Source organism: Tauraco erythrolophus, unplaced genomic scaffold (genome assembly GCF_009769465.1).
Source record: "Tauraco erythrolophus isolate bTauEry1 unplaced genomic scaffold, bTauEry1.pri scaffold_45_arrow_ctg1, whole genome shotgun sequence".
Classification (NCBI taxonomy): domain Eukaryota; kingdom Metazoa; phylum Chordata; class Aves; order Musophagiformes; family Musophagidae; genus Tauraco; species Tauraco erythrolophus.
In genome coordinates, this window is record NW_028238615.1 from 629,028 (window position 1) to 644,674 (window position 15,647).

At 65.7% G+C, this 15,647-nt stretch overlaps 1 protein-coding gene across 1 annotated transcript; it reads left to right on the forward strand.

Moving 5' to 3' along the window:
- The first annotated feature begins 640 nt into the window (after positions 1–640).
- Positions 641–15,188, forward strand: LOC104384498 (sodium-dependent proline transporter-like). Its single transcript, XM_086630652.1, has 17 exons — positions 641–671; positions 1,492–1,577; positions 3,428–3,613; positions 7,456–7,657; positions 10,922–11,053; positions 11,281–11,429; positions 11,632–11,681; positions 11,921–12,059; positions 12,139–12,273; positions 12,380–12,483; positions 12,651–12,775; positions 12,950–13,062; positions 13,259–13,393; positions 13,602–13,701; positions 14,179–14,297; positions 14,556–14,729; positions 15,042–15,188. Exons 1-17 carry the CDS (start codon positions 641–643, stop codon positions 15,186–15,188), a joined length of 2,127 nt encoding a protein of 708 aa, XP_086486778.1.
- Positions 15,189–15,647: the final 459 nt, after the last annotated feature.

Genomic DNA, 15,647 nt, shown 5'->3' on the forward strand with positions numbered 1-15,647 from the left:
CCGGTCCTGCTCGGCCAGGGCGAGCTGAGCAGAAACACCGCACAGAGGCTGGCAGCCCAGAGGGCACCCCCCCCCCCCACCAAAGGTGTGGCACAGGGAAGATTTAGAACTGATCAGGAAATAAGAATAAACTCGGGGTTATTTCTCTATATTATTGGAAAAAGGCCTCCAGAAGGGAAAAGCATGGACTTTTTATCCGTTGGAAGCCTGAGCTGTGCTCACGTATCTTTGCCCTCAAGTTTCATAGGTTCATAGATTTCTGGGTTGGAAAAGACCTTAGAGATCATCGAGTCCAACCGTCCCTAATCCCCATTAAACCATATCCCTAAGTAGTTCATCCACCCTATTCTTAAACACATCCAGGGATGGGGACTCAGCCACCTCCCTGGGCAGCCTATTCCAGTGGCTGACAACCCTTTCAGAGAAGAAATTCTTTCTAACATCCAACCTGAACCTCCCCTGACTAAGCTTATACCCATTTCCTCAAGTTCTTCTACTTTGTGTTTTATTCATTTTTTGGAAAAACAGCAGCAGGTGGAGCAAATGTTTCCCTTTCCGAGGATGTGACTGTGCCGCGGGGCCAACGGCCGCAGAGGCAAACCAGCCCTCTCCCTCCCAGCGTGGCTGCGGGGGGGTCGGAATGACCGAGCCAAACCCAACTGGAACGAGCGGTGAGTTTTGGAAGGAAACGTGGCAACAACAACCAAACTTCCTGAGGCCACGCAAGGCTTTGCCTCCCCCAGCTCTGAGACAGCGCAGCCTCTGTGCCAACAGGTTCCTGTTGGCACCCCTTTGCTCGTTTCCAAAGTGATGTTTCCTCAAACTGTCAGAGCCCCAGGCACGTGCAGCTGGCACCTGAGCTGCACGAGGGCATTGAGCCTTTGCCAGCCAGGAAACAAGCTGGGTCAGCACCCGAAACCCGGCCAAGATTGCTTCAGCACCGTGTGTTCACGCAACGTGAAGCCACAGAACGAAGGATCCGATCCTGCCACGGATCAAGGGGGCAGACATACCAAGGAACATGTGGCTCCCACCTCGTGCCCACAGGCTCCCGTCTTACCTGGTATGAAGGGAGCTGGGAGCCTGCGTGTGAGTCCACCACCCTGGCGTGCTCTGCGGGGAGCCCAGGATGCTGGACCAGTGGAGAGCTGCAGAGATTGGCATCTCATCTCACTCCAGAGCTGACACGCTCTGTGATGTCCTGATGCCAACTCCTCTTCTGGACCAACAGGTCCAACCTCCCTTTCAGCAGGGCACAGAGTTCAGGCCTGTCTTCCAAAGCAGCCATTGATGATGCTGGTGATTGTGTGTCTGACTGCGGAGCTGGTGAAGCTGGGCAAGTCTTGAGGTCACGTCTTCCCTTTAGAGGGGGGGGTCCACACTTGTCCCTGACAGGCTGCGAGTGTCCTCAGGACGGAGGCTCTCTCCGGTTCTCCTGATGGAGACCTCCTGTTTTTCCCAGCCCTGCTGGCTTGTGCTGTGTGCTTGTAGGTCATGTTCTGGACTGCGAAGGCATCCTGAAGATCCTGACAGCGCTGCAGTGCCAGGATGCCCAGCTGGCAGCACTCCTGGTGCAAGTGAAGAGCAGTCGGGCTTGAGGAACATTTCTGACCAGAGCAGGGGAAACCATGAGAGTGAGGTGGAGGCCTCGAGTCATGGATGGAGCTGCACAGAGGATCTTAATCCTGCCAGGGACCATGGCCTGGGCAGCTCTGTGACTCTGGCTCTGAGGGCCCCTAGGCTACAGAGAAGTTGTGAGTATCTCAGATATCTTGGGGGTTTCTTACAGGATCCCATCTTTGAAGAGAAAATACAGATGGAAGAGTTTAGTCCTCTGGCTCCTGGTTGTTTTGTGTGTCATGGCACGCTGTGCTAATGCCCCAGCTCTGGGCCAGCTGTGTGCAAAGCTCTACCATAATCAAGACCACCAAAATTACCCACGTTAAAAATACCTCTTCCATTTCGCTCTTTCGGGTGGAATTGCAGCCAATTCCCTGACCCAGGAACATCTGTAGACATGCTCCTCATTTGAAGAGACTGCTCGATTTGAGTGTCTCTAGGACTTTGCCCTGTCCCAGGAGAACAGCAGTGCTCTGGCCGATGGTGTGAGACGAAGGCGACCACAGTCACCAAGCAGAATGACCCTTCCGTTGGTTTCCTCCCGTGATGAGCTTCCTTTTTGCTTCTGGCTCCGATTCGATGCAGTCACCCCACAAAGACTCTACAGTCTTTCAGAGGGGGCCACCAGCTTAGCGGGTCACTGGACAACCCATAACCCACCCCATCCTACAGATGTGTTCTCGGTTGAGAACAGTTGATTCTGCTCCATCTGTGTTTGAAATCTGTCCTTTTCTCCACTCTCCCTGCTGCAGCGGTGGGGGAGAGTCCTGGTTCAAGGGAGAAACCTGCTCCGCTCAGGTTTAGGAACAGCTGGGTCTGGATGCGGTGCGACGGCAGCGGCCCAGGAGAGCCCAGTGCATCAGCCATGGAAAGATCCCAGATGAAACTGGGCTACAGACAGAAGCTGGCGTGCAGCAGAGCATCAGCGGTCTCACCCGGCGGCCCCTGGCAGATGCCAAGGGAAGGAGGCGGAAGCGCTGCCGAGTGCAGAAGATGACTCGGTGGCTGGCACGGGGGAGCTGCAGGAGAAACGCCGACGCGTTCCCGGGGCGATCACAGGTCTAAGTTGAGCTCTTTCGGCAGCTGCTGCTACTGCTGGCGCCGAGCCCGCGTGAAGGTGGCAGCAGCCTGTCTGCCAGAGAACCCACACTACCATTTCTGCTCCTCGTTTGGCCGCCTGGTTTTCCCAGCAAATGGGCCAGGAGAGCACAGGCACTAACTGGGAAAACAGGGTGACAGTGACAGGTGCTTTGGGGGATGCGGCCGTCAAAGATAACCTGCAAAGGGGGCTGGAGCCCTTCCTGAAGCTGCTCCTTCCTTGCACCTGGACGCTGTTAGCTTGGAGGGGCCAGCGGACCTCTCCGTGTCCCTTCGTACCGCTCCCCCCTCTTCCTCCTGGCTGCAGCACCGGGCGAGAGCCTGGCACTGCTGTCTGCCTTCTCTCACCGCTCCGCAGCGCGATCGGGATCGGCCACCTTGGCAGTGCCATGGCCCCCCGTGCCCCTCCTGTGCGGGGCCACGGCTGGGGAAGGCGCCGGGCTGCTCCTGCAGCGTGGCTCGGCCACGGGCATCCAGGGAGCCCAGTACGAAACCGTGTCCCAGCAGAGTCCTGGCACTGAGCGCGGCCACCCCAGCACACACCCTGCGCCGAGCTCCGGGTGAGCAGCAGGTCCCGTCTCGCCCCGCTGAGCGCAGCGGGTGACGCCTCCGGTCCCTCCTGGCTGCCAAAGGAAGCGGGATGAACCGTCGGTGGGCGGCTGTGCAGGCGGTGGGTTCCGGGGGGGCTCCGGGCACCCTGTCATGGCAGATCCTGCACCCCGCACTGGGGCTGGCTGGGGCGGAGCTGCACCTGGCACAGGTGAGCAGAGCGCGGCGCTCCCTCCTTCTCGCCGCCGAGCAGGAAATGCCGGGCACCGGACACCTCGACACTCCGGGCACCGGGCACCTCGACACGCCAGGGCCCCCAGCCCCCGCCACGCCGCCGGAGCCCACGGTAGGACCGGGACCTTGAGGGCACGTGGTCTGCCCTGCCCTGCGCTGCCCTGGGCTGCGGGAGCCCCCGCTCCCGGTGCCAGGGACCCGTGGGGTGCGGGTCACCCTCCACAGCCCAGTTGCAGCTGCCCCGCTGAGGATTCCCCAGTGAGCCACGGTCGTGGTGGCAGCAGCACCGGGGATGCCCGGATCCTGCACGAGTTTCCGCAGACTGTTGTCCCTTGGCCACCTGTGTGCCAAGATGATGCCCAGCTGTGGGGGCTCAGCCCGGCTCCGTTCCTCTTGCCATCCCTCCGCCGTGGAGCAGTGGGGTGTCCTGACGGGCGGGCACCTCCTTCCAGTTCGCCCCGTGGCTGCAGTTTGGCAGAGCTGCCCAAATTTCTCAGGGTGCACCGAGCAGCCGGAGCCCGGTGTCCACCTGGGCTCGGGGCAGGTGTCCCACCCGTCCGGAGGGCTGGGGAGGGCTGTGCCCGGCGATGCCAGCGCTCTTGAGGGCAGACAGGGCTGATGCTTTTCGGAGCAGCTCTGTAAAGGGCTGAAGGGACCCCGCTGCTCGCCCTCGTGTCGGGGCGCTCGCCGATAGCTCGTGCTGCAGGATGCTGCTGGGCTGTGGGGTGGACAAGGGTGAGCGGGGGCTGTTGGGGGGGTGCAGGCTGCTGCCTGTGGGCCTGGGCGGGCACATGGCCTTCCGGGGGCCAGAGAGCGTGGGACAGGCAAGCCGAGGGGGTCACAGCTCCCAGATAACCCCAGATAGCGTGGGGCACATGAATGGGGGGAGATGGGGCTGCTCAGCAGTCCCTGGGTGCAGCCCCGGAGCTCTGGCCTGGGGGGGGGGCTGCAGGATTCCCTCGGGGCTTCATCCATCTGGTCCTGCTGCAGTGCAGGATGTGCGGGCACGGGGCAGGACAGGGCTTGGTGGCAGAGACAGCTGAGACTGGCGGGGCTGGAGCCCTGGCACCCCACTGCGCCGTCTCCCCGCGGTGAGCTGGGGTGTGCGCACAGCCCCGCTCCTGGCTGTGCCGACGGCTGCCCAGCACCGCTGCCAGCTGTGCCAACGGCTGCCCAGCACCGCTCTGCCTCAACCCCGTCCTGCCGCTGCTTCCTGAGAGCCCTCGGCCACGTTTGCCAGTGTTGAGGGTGGGTAAGGTGGCGGGTGCAGGTCCTGCTGAGCCAGCGGGGCCGGACGGGCTGTTCAGGGAAATTCCAGTAACTGTAAAGCACGACTGGAAGTGGGTGGGGATGATAACGGCATTAATTGCCCCGTGGCTGAGATGAGGGTGCCGCGGGTGCGTGAACAAGGCAGCCCTGCGGGAGAAGGGCGAGAGCAGCACCCCAGACTGGGAGACTTGCCCAGGGAGCCCTCCGTGGCCCCGTGGCAGGTTTCCTGCCCTCCCTGGAACCGTTTTAACTCCCCGTCCGTCCTCGCCGCCCTCCCCAGGGAAGGTGTCACACATTTACCACCTCCTGTGTTGAAGGCAGCGGGGAGGCGGGTGGCGTGGCCCTTTTTTGTGAGCAGTTACAACCACCTTCCCGTTGCTCGGGGCGATGGATGGGGAATGAGGAGTCCAGTAGTGGGAAGCCCCGGGAGGTGTGGGGATCAGCAGACACTGCCCGGGCACAGGGCACCTGTAGCACAGCCTGGCAGGCTCAGCAGGACGTGCTCAGTCTGTGCTGTCCCTGCTGTGCCCAGGCTGGCTCCTGTAAACACACCAGGCGATCCTGCACTGTGCTCCCCAGCCAGCTGTGGGAAGACAGACTGCTTTGATGCAGTGCCAGCCTGGGAGGCAGAGCCTGCCTGGCCGATGGCATCGTTAACCTGCACCTTGGCTCAACCAGCCACAGATAAGTGAGAGCTGATAGCTGGTGCCCTGCAGGAGGGCACATGGTGAGGCTCACCCTGGTTTCTGGAGTAAACAAGCTCACAGGGGTGCTGGCATTCCCGGGCTGCCATCGCTCTGGTGCCTGGCAGGAGCTGTGCTGCACCCATGGACTTTGCACAAGAGGAGGCATCTCCGTGGCCCGGGGCGGCCAAGGAACAGTTGCCTCTGAGCAGCCCCCATGCCCGTGTCTCGGGGACCCCATGGCATTGCCCGGCAGAGCCGCCCTCGGCAGCGCACGCTCCGTCCAGCCCAGCCTGTGCTCCTGCCCGCCCCACGGCACATCTCCCGCCGGCTGCCCTGCTGCCCATGGCCCCAGGAGAAAGGGATGGGGAATGTGCTGGATTTCAGGGTTTCTGCAGCCTCTGGAGGCTGTAGAGGCAGAGGAGCATTTTTCCACCGGCTGGGGTTTGCAGGTTGCTTTCCTGATGACCCATCCCGTTGCTTGGGAAGGGGTGGTGTGGGTCAAGGATGCTACGAAGGGTAAGTAAATGCTGGATCAGCCCCCTCGAGCCTGGATAGGGGCAGTGCATCGTGGTTGGGTTTTCGTTTAATTCAAAACCGGATCCTTTTCCACACTAAACCCTCCTGCTGCAGGGGGAGCGCAGCCCGGCATCCAGCCTCTGGCCTGTGTTGCACTTGAGATCAGGGCTCAGGATCTCAGGTCTGACCTTCTCAGCTCTGCGGTCTGTGAATCGTAATGCTGCTTTGTCGCTGAGCGACGCTCCTCTGCCTCCAGCGGTGGTTCCCCGGCGGGGTCCCGCAGGAGGGGGAAACTGAGTCACAGCAGCGCTGGGCTTGCCGCAGGCAGGACTGGGATTAGAGCCGCGTGCTCCTGAGGCTGCGTGCTCCATCCCTTGTGGGCTGGGAACGACCGTTTGCGTCTGTTGTGACACCGATTCTAAAAGACGTTCCCCACGCAGCAGCGTTCCCAAGTGCCGGCACAGGGGCAGAGCCTCTGCCCAGGGGCTGGGGAGGGTCCCCTCGCTCTCCTGCTCATCCTCTTCTCTCCCAGCAGCCCGACCTTGCTGGGGAGGGTGAGTTGGGGTCTGTCCTGCAGGGACCGGGGGAAGCTGCAGCCCATGTGGCAGAGGAGACCTCCAGGGAAGGACCGCGGGGCTGGAGCGGGCTCCGAGGGCTGATTTGGGGGATCCCTCCATCCCACCCAGGGCAGCAGGACCTGTGCCCAGGGAGCTGGTGCTGCTGGATGGGATCACAGCCCCAAACCCTGCCGTGACCTTGCAGCTCCCTGTGGCGCTGCCAGCTGTGCCCGGGGAGCAGGGCAGCAGGACCTGTGCCCAGGGAGCTGGTGCTGCTGGATGGGATCACAGCCCCAAACCCTGCCGTGACCTTGCAGCTCCCTGTGGCGCTGCCAGCTGTGCCCGGGGAGCAGAGCAGCTGTCCCACAGCCTCTATGAGCCCTGGAGCCCCACCAAGCCCCGCCAAGCCCCACCAAGCCACTGGCAGCAGCCCATGCTACGACCCAGCATCCCGTTCCTTCTCCCGACTGTGCATGTTCCCCCTTCAGCAGAGGTGCTGGGGTGGCCCCACTAGCCTCGGCGGCACGCAGCAGAGGGGGCTGGGGTGGCATCTCTGGCAGTCCCTGGGTTTCGATAGTCCTGGCTGCATAAGATGGAGCCAAGATGAAAACCCATCACGGGGGGTGGGTGGAAGCCACCTGCTTTCATGCCATGGGAGGATCTGCTGGATCAAACGTGCCCAGTGCTTTCGGGCTGCCCCTGGCTCCTGGAGCCTGGCGAGGGGCACGGAGCGCTGGGCCAGCCCGAGCCACTCGCATCCCACAGCATGGGCTTCTGCTGGGCAGGTTTCAGGGGGAGCCCCGAAACCCCGTTGGGAACCGGCTGCTTTTTCAGAGAGAGCTTGGCAGTGCCCAGCCCTGCCCAGGAGCCTCGGGGGGTTCGCAGGCTGCAGCCAGCGATTCCTGACGTTTCGCTCCGCTCTGCAGGTCAACATCTTCCAGACGGAGGGTCCGACCACCCACCCCACCAGCCAGCCCTGGCCAGGACTCCAGCCCGAGATCCTGGCCCCCAGCCTGCCCAGGCAGACCTGGGCCAGCAAGTACAAGTTCCTGCTGTCCTGCCTGGGCCACTGCGTGGGGCTGGGCAACATCTGGCGCTTCCCCTACCTGTGCTACCGCAACGGAGGAGGTGGGTCCCTGCGGCGGGCACGTGTCCCTTCCCCGAGCACCCGGGCACTGCTCGCTTCTCGTGGATGGAGGTCGGGAGCAGGGGGGGCTGGGCAGGGACAGCGTGACGACGCATGAAGGCTGTGCCCACCCCAAACATGGGTGCTGGTGGGATTCAGGGTCTTGTGTTGCCCACCTGGGCTCCCCCACTCTAATGCCACCACGAGGACCACAGGGGAGGATGCTTTAAGAGTTCACATCATCTCCCCGTGCGTCTTCGGGGGGACTTGTGCTCCTGCTGGGGCTGCCCTGTGCAGCCCCACAATGTGCCCGCCTCTGGGATGCGCCCGGGGCAGCCTGCACCACCGTCCTGGGTGCTTTGGGCCACGGAGAGCTGCTGCCAGGCAGAGCCCCTCTGCAGAACATCTCTCCCTGCCCGGAAAAGCGGGGCTTGGCCAGAAAGGCAGTGACCCCCCCCTGCAGCGGTGGGGACCGTCTGGTGCCACACAGCTGCAGGCTGCTGTGCCCCGCGCGCGGAGGTGCCCGTCCGCTGTGCCATCCAGTTCAGCCAGGCAGGAGAGCCTGGAAGGCGGCCAAGCGGGGCAATAACCCGCCACGTTTCTGGGGCAGGACAAAGTGCAGGTGGCTCAGCACGGAGCTGGTGCCCGGTGGCAACACCCCAGGATGCAGCACTGTGTCCTCGGGCACCTGTGGGACGGGAGAATCCCCCCCAAAAGGTCATTCCCGAGCCCTTCGCTGCGTCTGCTGCCCCGATGTTGTCTCCTGCAGGGCCCACCTCGCCCCATCCAGCCCTCGCCAGCTTCGTGGTGCCTCTGACCCACGTGACTCTGCCCTCTGGCATCTCCCCTTACGCTGGGCATCGCAGGCATCTGCCCCGTGCTGCTGCCGCTCGGGCTCCCCGATGCTCTCGCAGCATTTTATCGCGCTGGTTTTCCCTGTTCGCTCCAAAATCTTCTCCCCGGGGATGCGCCTTGAGTCACCGTAACGGAAGCCATTTGCTAAGAGGCCAACCGATGTGCTCGGGGCACGGCCCGACACGGGCATGTTTGCACGCTGGCAGCAGCAGCCAAGTGCCCGTGCACGGGACTCAGGACCGTGGGGCTCCGGCTGGTGCTCCATAGCCCCCGGAACCTCTGCCCCACGCCCCAGCCGTCCCCGACACCGCCGGCGTGCCCGGCTGAGCCGATGCGAGCACCAAAACACCCTGTCGGGGCTGGCACCCATCCTGTGACACTGCACAGGTCTGGGGCAGCACCGGCGCCATGATGGGACGTGCCAGGGCTGGGTGGTGTCGAGCTTTGCACCGCACCTAATCGGGGAGGAATTTGGCCCTCGGGGCAGGGCCGGCTGCTGGGTGATGGGCTGCCGTGCCCGTGCCTGTGCCTGGCACTGGGGCGCAGGTTGGCTGCGGATCCTCCTAGGGAGTCATCACCTCCTTCCCCAGGGGCTGCACGGTGATCCGCGTTAGCACCAGGGCTGAGGAGCGGGCAGAGGCCCTGCTGCAGCCCCCACCGCGTGCCCTGGGGCAGGGGGACACCCTGCTGCCGTGGGGATGGGGTGACGGTGGGGTGACCTGCTCCGGGGACGAGGAACACAGACGCAGTCATCCCCACCCACCGTGGTCCCCCTGTTCCGTGGCCACCTTTGGCACAGCACGTGCCCAAAGCCGGGCGCTCCCTCGGGAGCCTCGTGGGGTGCGTTGCCCCACGGACCCGTCATCCTGGCGGCTTCGGTGCAGCCGCCGGTGTGCTCATCGCTGGATGTCACTGCTGCCCGGCCATGCAGCGCCCACGCTGCCTGTGGGCACTGCCTGGCACCCACGGGAGACCGGGAAGCTGATCCCTGTCCTCCCTCCGGGCAGCCAAAGCGGCTTGGGGCCAGTGGGAGGAATTGGGGTGCAAGGGGAGCTGCCGCCCCCCCTGGCACCTGCCCCAAGGGATGGGGGAAAGGCAGTTACGGGGGTTTTATCCTGAGGCTGCGGAGCTGGGAAGGGCAGGAGGTTTGTCCCCGTGCAGCACCTCTTGCAGGAGACCCCCGCGGTGCCAGCGCCCACGGGATGCGTTGGACTGGCAGCAAAGCAGCCAGAGCCACCGTCTCCCAGCGCCGCGGGCAGAGCAGGGACGCGCTGCACTGCCCCAGTCCCACAGCCCGGTGCCCTGGCCCTACCACTGCAGGGAGCTGGTGGGACTGGGGCACTACTGGCACCTGCCAACAGCCCGGCAGGAGCTCCCGATGCCCCAGCGGGGCTTTAGACCCACCGTGGCCCCCTTGTCCCCAGGCTGAGCGCTGCGAAGCCTCTGCCAGCGCTGGCAGCCAGCCCCCCTGGCACTGCACTAACGAGTGCCAGGCTAACGAGCGGTGAGCCCCATGTCTGCTCTGTGCCAGGCTGCGGGCAGCAGGGTTTGGACACACTGGAGAGCAGCTCTGCTGCGGGGAGCGGCTGTCGCTGTGCCAGAGTTTTGCCACCAGGAGAGGATGGGCTTGGGCTGAAGCTGGCTGCCAGCTGGGAAATGCCAATTTCTCCCCTGGAAAGTGTCCTTTTCCAGCACAAACGTGGCCTGGCTGAGGCTGCAAGGAGCAGGATTTCCCCCACGGAGGAGGCCTTTGGTGAGACAAGCTGTGGAAAGATGGAGATGTCGGTGTGTCGCTGGAGGAAACACTGGGATCTGCTGTGGGCACATCCCAGGGCCATGAGCATCCTATGGTCCTGAGTGTCCCGTGGCCCTGGGCACCCCTCGGCCCTGGGCACCCCGCAGCCCTGGGCACCCCATGGCCCTGGGCATCCCACAGCTCTGGGCATCCCACAGCCCTGGGCACCCCACGGCCCTGGGCATCCCACAGCTCTGGGCACCCCACAGCCCTGGGCACCCCACGGCCCTGGGCATCCCACAGCTCTGGGCACCCCACAGCTCTGGGCACCCCACAGCCCTGGGCACCCCACGGCCCTGGGCACCCCACGGCCCTGGGCACCGCTGTGGCACCCACGGCAGCACCCCCAGCGCTGCTCCCACCACCCACCCCAAGCCAGGGCTGGCAGGATCCTGCCTGCTGCCAGCTCAGGCCCCTGCCGTGGGGCTCCCAGGGGGCTCGTCTGCCAGGGACAGCCCCGGGATGGAGCCAGCAGCCCCCGGGAGCTTTCCCTGCTCTGCTCCGTCCTGCCCTGCCATGTGTCCCCGCCACGAGCCCGGACGATGCACGGCTGACCCCTGGGGCACCCAGTGGTGCTGGCCATCCCCCCGACCCGCTGCCCTGCTCCTTCTCCCAGGTGTCTTCCTCATCCCCTACTTCATCATGCTGCTGGTCATGGGGCTGCCCCTTTTCCTGATGGAGCTGAGCCTGGGCCAGTACGGAGCCGCAGGGCCCATCGCTGTCTGGAAGTGCTGCCCGCTCCTCAAAGGTGGGCTGGGGGCACCTCCTTCCTGCTGCCGCAGCCGCTGGGGCCGGCTGGGCTGGGGGACAGGGCGCACGGTGGGCACAGGGGCTGGGACACCCCCTGGGTGAGGTCCCAGCCTGCACCCTGAGCCCCTGGCCAGGTCCCTGCCATGTCTCCGTACCCTTGGCCCCGTGCCGGGGGTCTGCGGGGTGCGGAGTGCCGCCCCCTCGGCAGCCCCTCTCCTGGCGCAGGCGTTGGCGTTGCCATGCTGGTCGTGTCCTCCTTGGTGTCCCTCTACTACAATGTCGTCCTCGCCTGGGCTTTCTACTACCTGGGCTCCTCCTTCCAGAGCCCCCTGCCCTGGTCCTGCGCTGCCCCCGGGAACGCGGAGCTCTGCCAGGTTGGTGGTCCCGGGCGGGCAGCGGTGGGGCACCGGTGCCAGGCGGGGTGCAGCGGGGCTGGGTACTGCGTAAGGAGTGGGCAGGTGGTTTCTCTTGGGAGAAGCTTTACCTGCAGCCGCAGAGGAGGGTCAGGCTGGCACCGGGGCCAGGAGGGGCACTGGGGATGTGGCGGTGACCTGCTGGGTGACCCGTGTGTTGCAGAATGCGTCGGACAGTGCCAGCGGGGTCAGCGCCAGTGAGGTTTTCTGGAAGTAAGTCCCCGTGTGGCAGCATCCCCCTCGGCCCGTGTCCGGGCGTTCGGCCCTGGCTCCATCTCCCCTGGTCCTGGGGAGTGGGGGCTGAGCCCCCGCGGGCAGCGGTGGGTGACGCCAGAGGCTCCGCGAAGGGCGGAGGGGTGGGCAAGGACATGGCGGAGGTGACCAGGGTTCCCCGTGTCCCACTGACCCCCAATCCCCCGTGTCCCACTGACCCCCCTGTCCCCGCGCGGCAGCGAGCGGGTGCTGGGGGTGACGCGCAGCTCTGGCCTCGGGGACCCCGGCGCGGTGCAGTGGCCCCTCGCCCTGTGCCTGCTGGCCGCCTGGAGCCTCGTCTTCCTCTGCATGCTGAAGGGCATCCGCAGCTCGGGCAAGGTGAGGGGCAGTGCCAGGGGGCAGCGGGGCGGCCGCCGTGCCGGCAGAGTGGGACCGAGCTGAGCCGTGTCCTGCGCAGGTGCTTTACTTCACAGCCACCTTCCCCTACCTGCTCATCCTCATCCTCATCATCCGGGGGGCCACGCTGGACGGCTCCCTCGACGGCGTCCGCTTCTACCTCTCCTCGGACTGGAGCGGGCTGCGGAGCGCCCAGGTAGCCCTGCGCTGGGGCTGGGGGGCTGGAGGGCCGTGGTGCCCCCCAGGGGCAGGGGTCGGGCTGGGCTGGCAAGTCCTGCAGCCCCCCGTGCCACCGTGCCCAGGTGTGGAGCGACGCGGCCTCGCAGGTCTTCTACTCGCTGGGCATCGGCTGCGGGGGGCTGCTCTCCATGGCATCCTACAACCAGTTTGACAACAACGTCATCCGGTGAGCGGGGCTGGGGCGCGGGGGCAGCGGGGGCACAGGGGGCACGGGCCACTGGGCTGCAGCTGGGGAGGAGCGGGGGGTGATGGGGCAGTCTGAGCCCCGCAGCATGTCGGGGTGCCCCCATCCCCACCCTCACCCCGTGGCTGCGGGGCTGCCCTCCCCGGCAGGGACACCTTGGCCATCGCCGTTGGGACCTGCTGCACCAGCTTCTTCACCGGCTTCGCCATCTTCGCGGTGCTGGGGCACATGGCCCGCAGGAAACAAGTGCCCGTGGGCAGCGTCGCTGACCCAGGTACGGGCTCGGGGAGCGGGGAGCTGCGCCGTGCCAGGGGACATCCCACTGCCCTGCGCAGGGACGAGGCTGCGGGGCTGCAGCCAAGCTCACGTCCAGCCTGGCTGCCAGCCTGCGGGCTCGGCCGTGGCACCACGGCGTGTCCTCTCACGCTTCTCTCGGTCTCGCCCGCAGGCCCGGGGCTGGCGTTCGTGGCGTACCCCGAAGCCCTCTCCCTGCTGCCCGGCTCCCCATTCTGGTCCATCCTCTTCTTCCTGATGCTCATCGCGCTGGGAGTGGACACTCTGGTAATTGTCACCTCGGGCAGCCCCGTGTCCTGCCCTGTGCCTGGCCTTGGGGTGCCAGGTACACCCCATCCCGGGCACGCAGACACGGGGACAATGCCCTGCAAAGTCCCCTCTATGAGGATCATCCCCTGCGCCCAGTCCGGGGCAGGCAGGGACTGGGACATCCCCCCCCGCACTGACATCCCCCATCCCTTAGTTTGGGAATATCGAGGGCATCGCCACAGCCATCCTGGACGAGTTCCCAGCGCTGCGCGACTGGAGGAGGAAGATGGCACTGCTGGGTGCTCTCTGCACCACGTTCTACCTGCTGGGGCTCCTGCTGGTCACCCAGGTACAGGGTCCTGCACCCCCCCCCAGCGGCACCCGGCACCCTCGAGGCGATGCCAGGGTGGAGGGTGGGGAATGGCCACCTCTCCGCTCCAATATCTGCACCAGCCCTCAGGTGGGAGGGCGGAGGGCAGTGCGTGGGCCCTGGCATCGGTGGTGTCCATGGTGTGGGGTGCCCTGTGCCCACCCCATTGTCCCTCACCACCTCGCAGGGAGGCATCTTCTGGTTCACCCTCATCGACACCTACAGCACCGGCTTCGGGCTCGTCATCGTCGCCCTCTTCATGTGCCTGGGCATCGCCTTCTGCTACGGTGAGGGGCGCGGGTGGCTGCGGGCACCGGGGGGGAGCGACTGCTGCAGGGGTGCAGTGCTGCCAGCCTTGGGGCACTGCCACAGGGTGTTTGTAGCAGCCTCTGGATACCGTGCTGCCACGGCTTGGCGTTCCTGGGGGCCACGGCAAACCGTGGCTCTGTAGGGTGCCCCTGCAGCCGTGGGCAGCTTGGAGGTAGCGTGGGCAGGGCGTGCCCCCCGTCCTGCTGCCCACACACGGCTCAGCCCTGCAGGGAGCTGGCACAAAGCTGGGGTGCAGTGTTCCCTGGGCATGGAGGATGCGATTTCCTCTCCACCCACCAAAGTGTGGTGGGTGCTCAGCACCTGGCACCGCCACTGCCAGCATGGCTCGGCCCTGGCACAGGGGGTCGTGGGTGCCCTGGAGCGGGGGCACCCGGCAGGGCCGTGCTGGCGCTGGGCGGGGGTCCAGCTGTGACCCTCTCCGTGGGTGCCTGCAGGCGTGAACCAGTTCTGTCAGGACATCGTGGACATGATCTGCCGGTGCCCGCCCTGGTGCAGCCGAACGCTGGGCTACTTCAAGGTGTGCTGGGCATTCTTCACGCCCTGCCTGCTACTGGTGAGCACCAAGCGCCCGCCTGGGGCGGGCGGGCAAGGGGAGAAGAGCTCCTCTCCCTCCGTCCTTCCCTTCCGAGAGGGGCAGCTCTTGCCCTGGATTTGGAGTGCTCCAGTGCCAGCGTCCTCCCAGGCTTGCCCATGGCTGCTGGAGGGACTTTGGAGTGGCCCTGGGGGTCCCTGTGGTGCCCAGCCCAGCCAAGACCCCCGGGTCCAGGTGGTGCTGTGGCGTCACGTCGCTCCTGCCCACTCTGCCCGGCAGTTCACGCTCATCTACACCTTCCTGGACATGTACGGCGTGCCCCTGCGCTACGGCACCTACGAGTACCCACCCTGGGGCACCAGCCTGGGCGTCTGCGTGGGCGTCCTCACCTGCCTGCAGATCCCGCTCTGGGCCACCGTGGCCCTGTGCCGCGAGTCCGGGACACTGAGCGACGTGAGTGTGCGAGGCGGGATGGGGCACGGGGACGGGGCACGGGGACGGGGCATGGGGACAGGGCATGGGAACAGAGGCAGAGCAGGGGCTGCCCCAGTGCTGGGCACAGGGCGGGAGAGGCCGGTGATGGCGCAGAGATGGTGCCATCGCTTCCCCAAGAGAGAAAAAGGGTCTGAGCCGCGAGGCCGGGGTGAGAGGTGGGGTCTGAGCCCCTCTGCATCTGTGCCTGCTGCCAGCCCCTTCCCGTGGGGATGCTGCCCTCTGCCCCGCGGGGGCTCGGGGCAGCCCCTGCTCACCCTCACCCATCCCCAGCGCTTCCAGAAAGCCACCCAGCCCCTGCGCTCCTGGAGAACGGCCAGCACCCAGGACACGGCCAGAGCCGTCATCGACGTGCCCTTCACCATCACGCTGACTGGCAGCGACCTCGCCGCGCCGCCCCAAGGCAGCAGCAATGCCTGATGCCCACCCCGGGGCACCCCACGTTCTCACTCGGAGCCCCCCAGGAAGATGGGACCTGCTGGTGCCAGGGATTCCTGCCCAGGGGTGGCCACTGCTGCAGGTGGCTGCCCTTGTGCCATCACTGTTGCCCGTCCCGGCGGACGGTGACCACTGCCCCCAGGGCACGTTTTAATTTTTTCCTGGAAATGTTCCGCCGGCTCCGGGGGACTCTGTGAGCCAGACCAGCTGCCCGGGCCACGCTCCAGCCCTTCGCCCGCCTCCGGGCAGTTCTCCTGTCTCGCTGGAGCGGTTTGGGGGTGGCTGCGTGTGCCCCTGGCCCCATTGCTCTGCCAGTGGGGCAGCCGCCGGCCAAACCCACTGTGGCAGTGGGAATGGCACACGGGGGGCTGTGGCCTCGCTGGCTGCCTCCCAGGTGGTGCTGGGGGCCAGCAGCTCCGGCACAGCTGGTACCACTGTGCC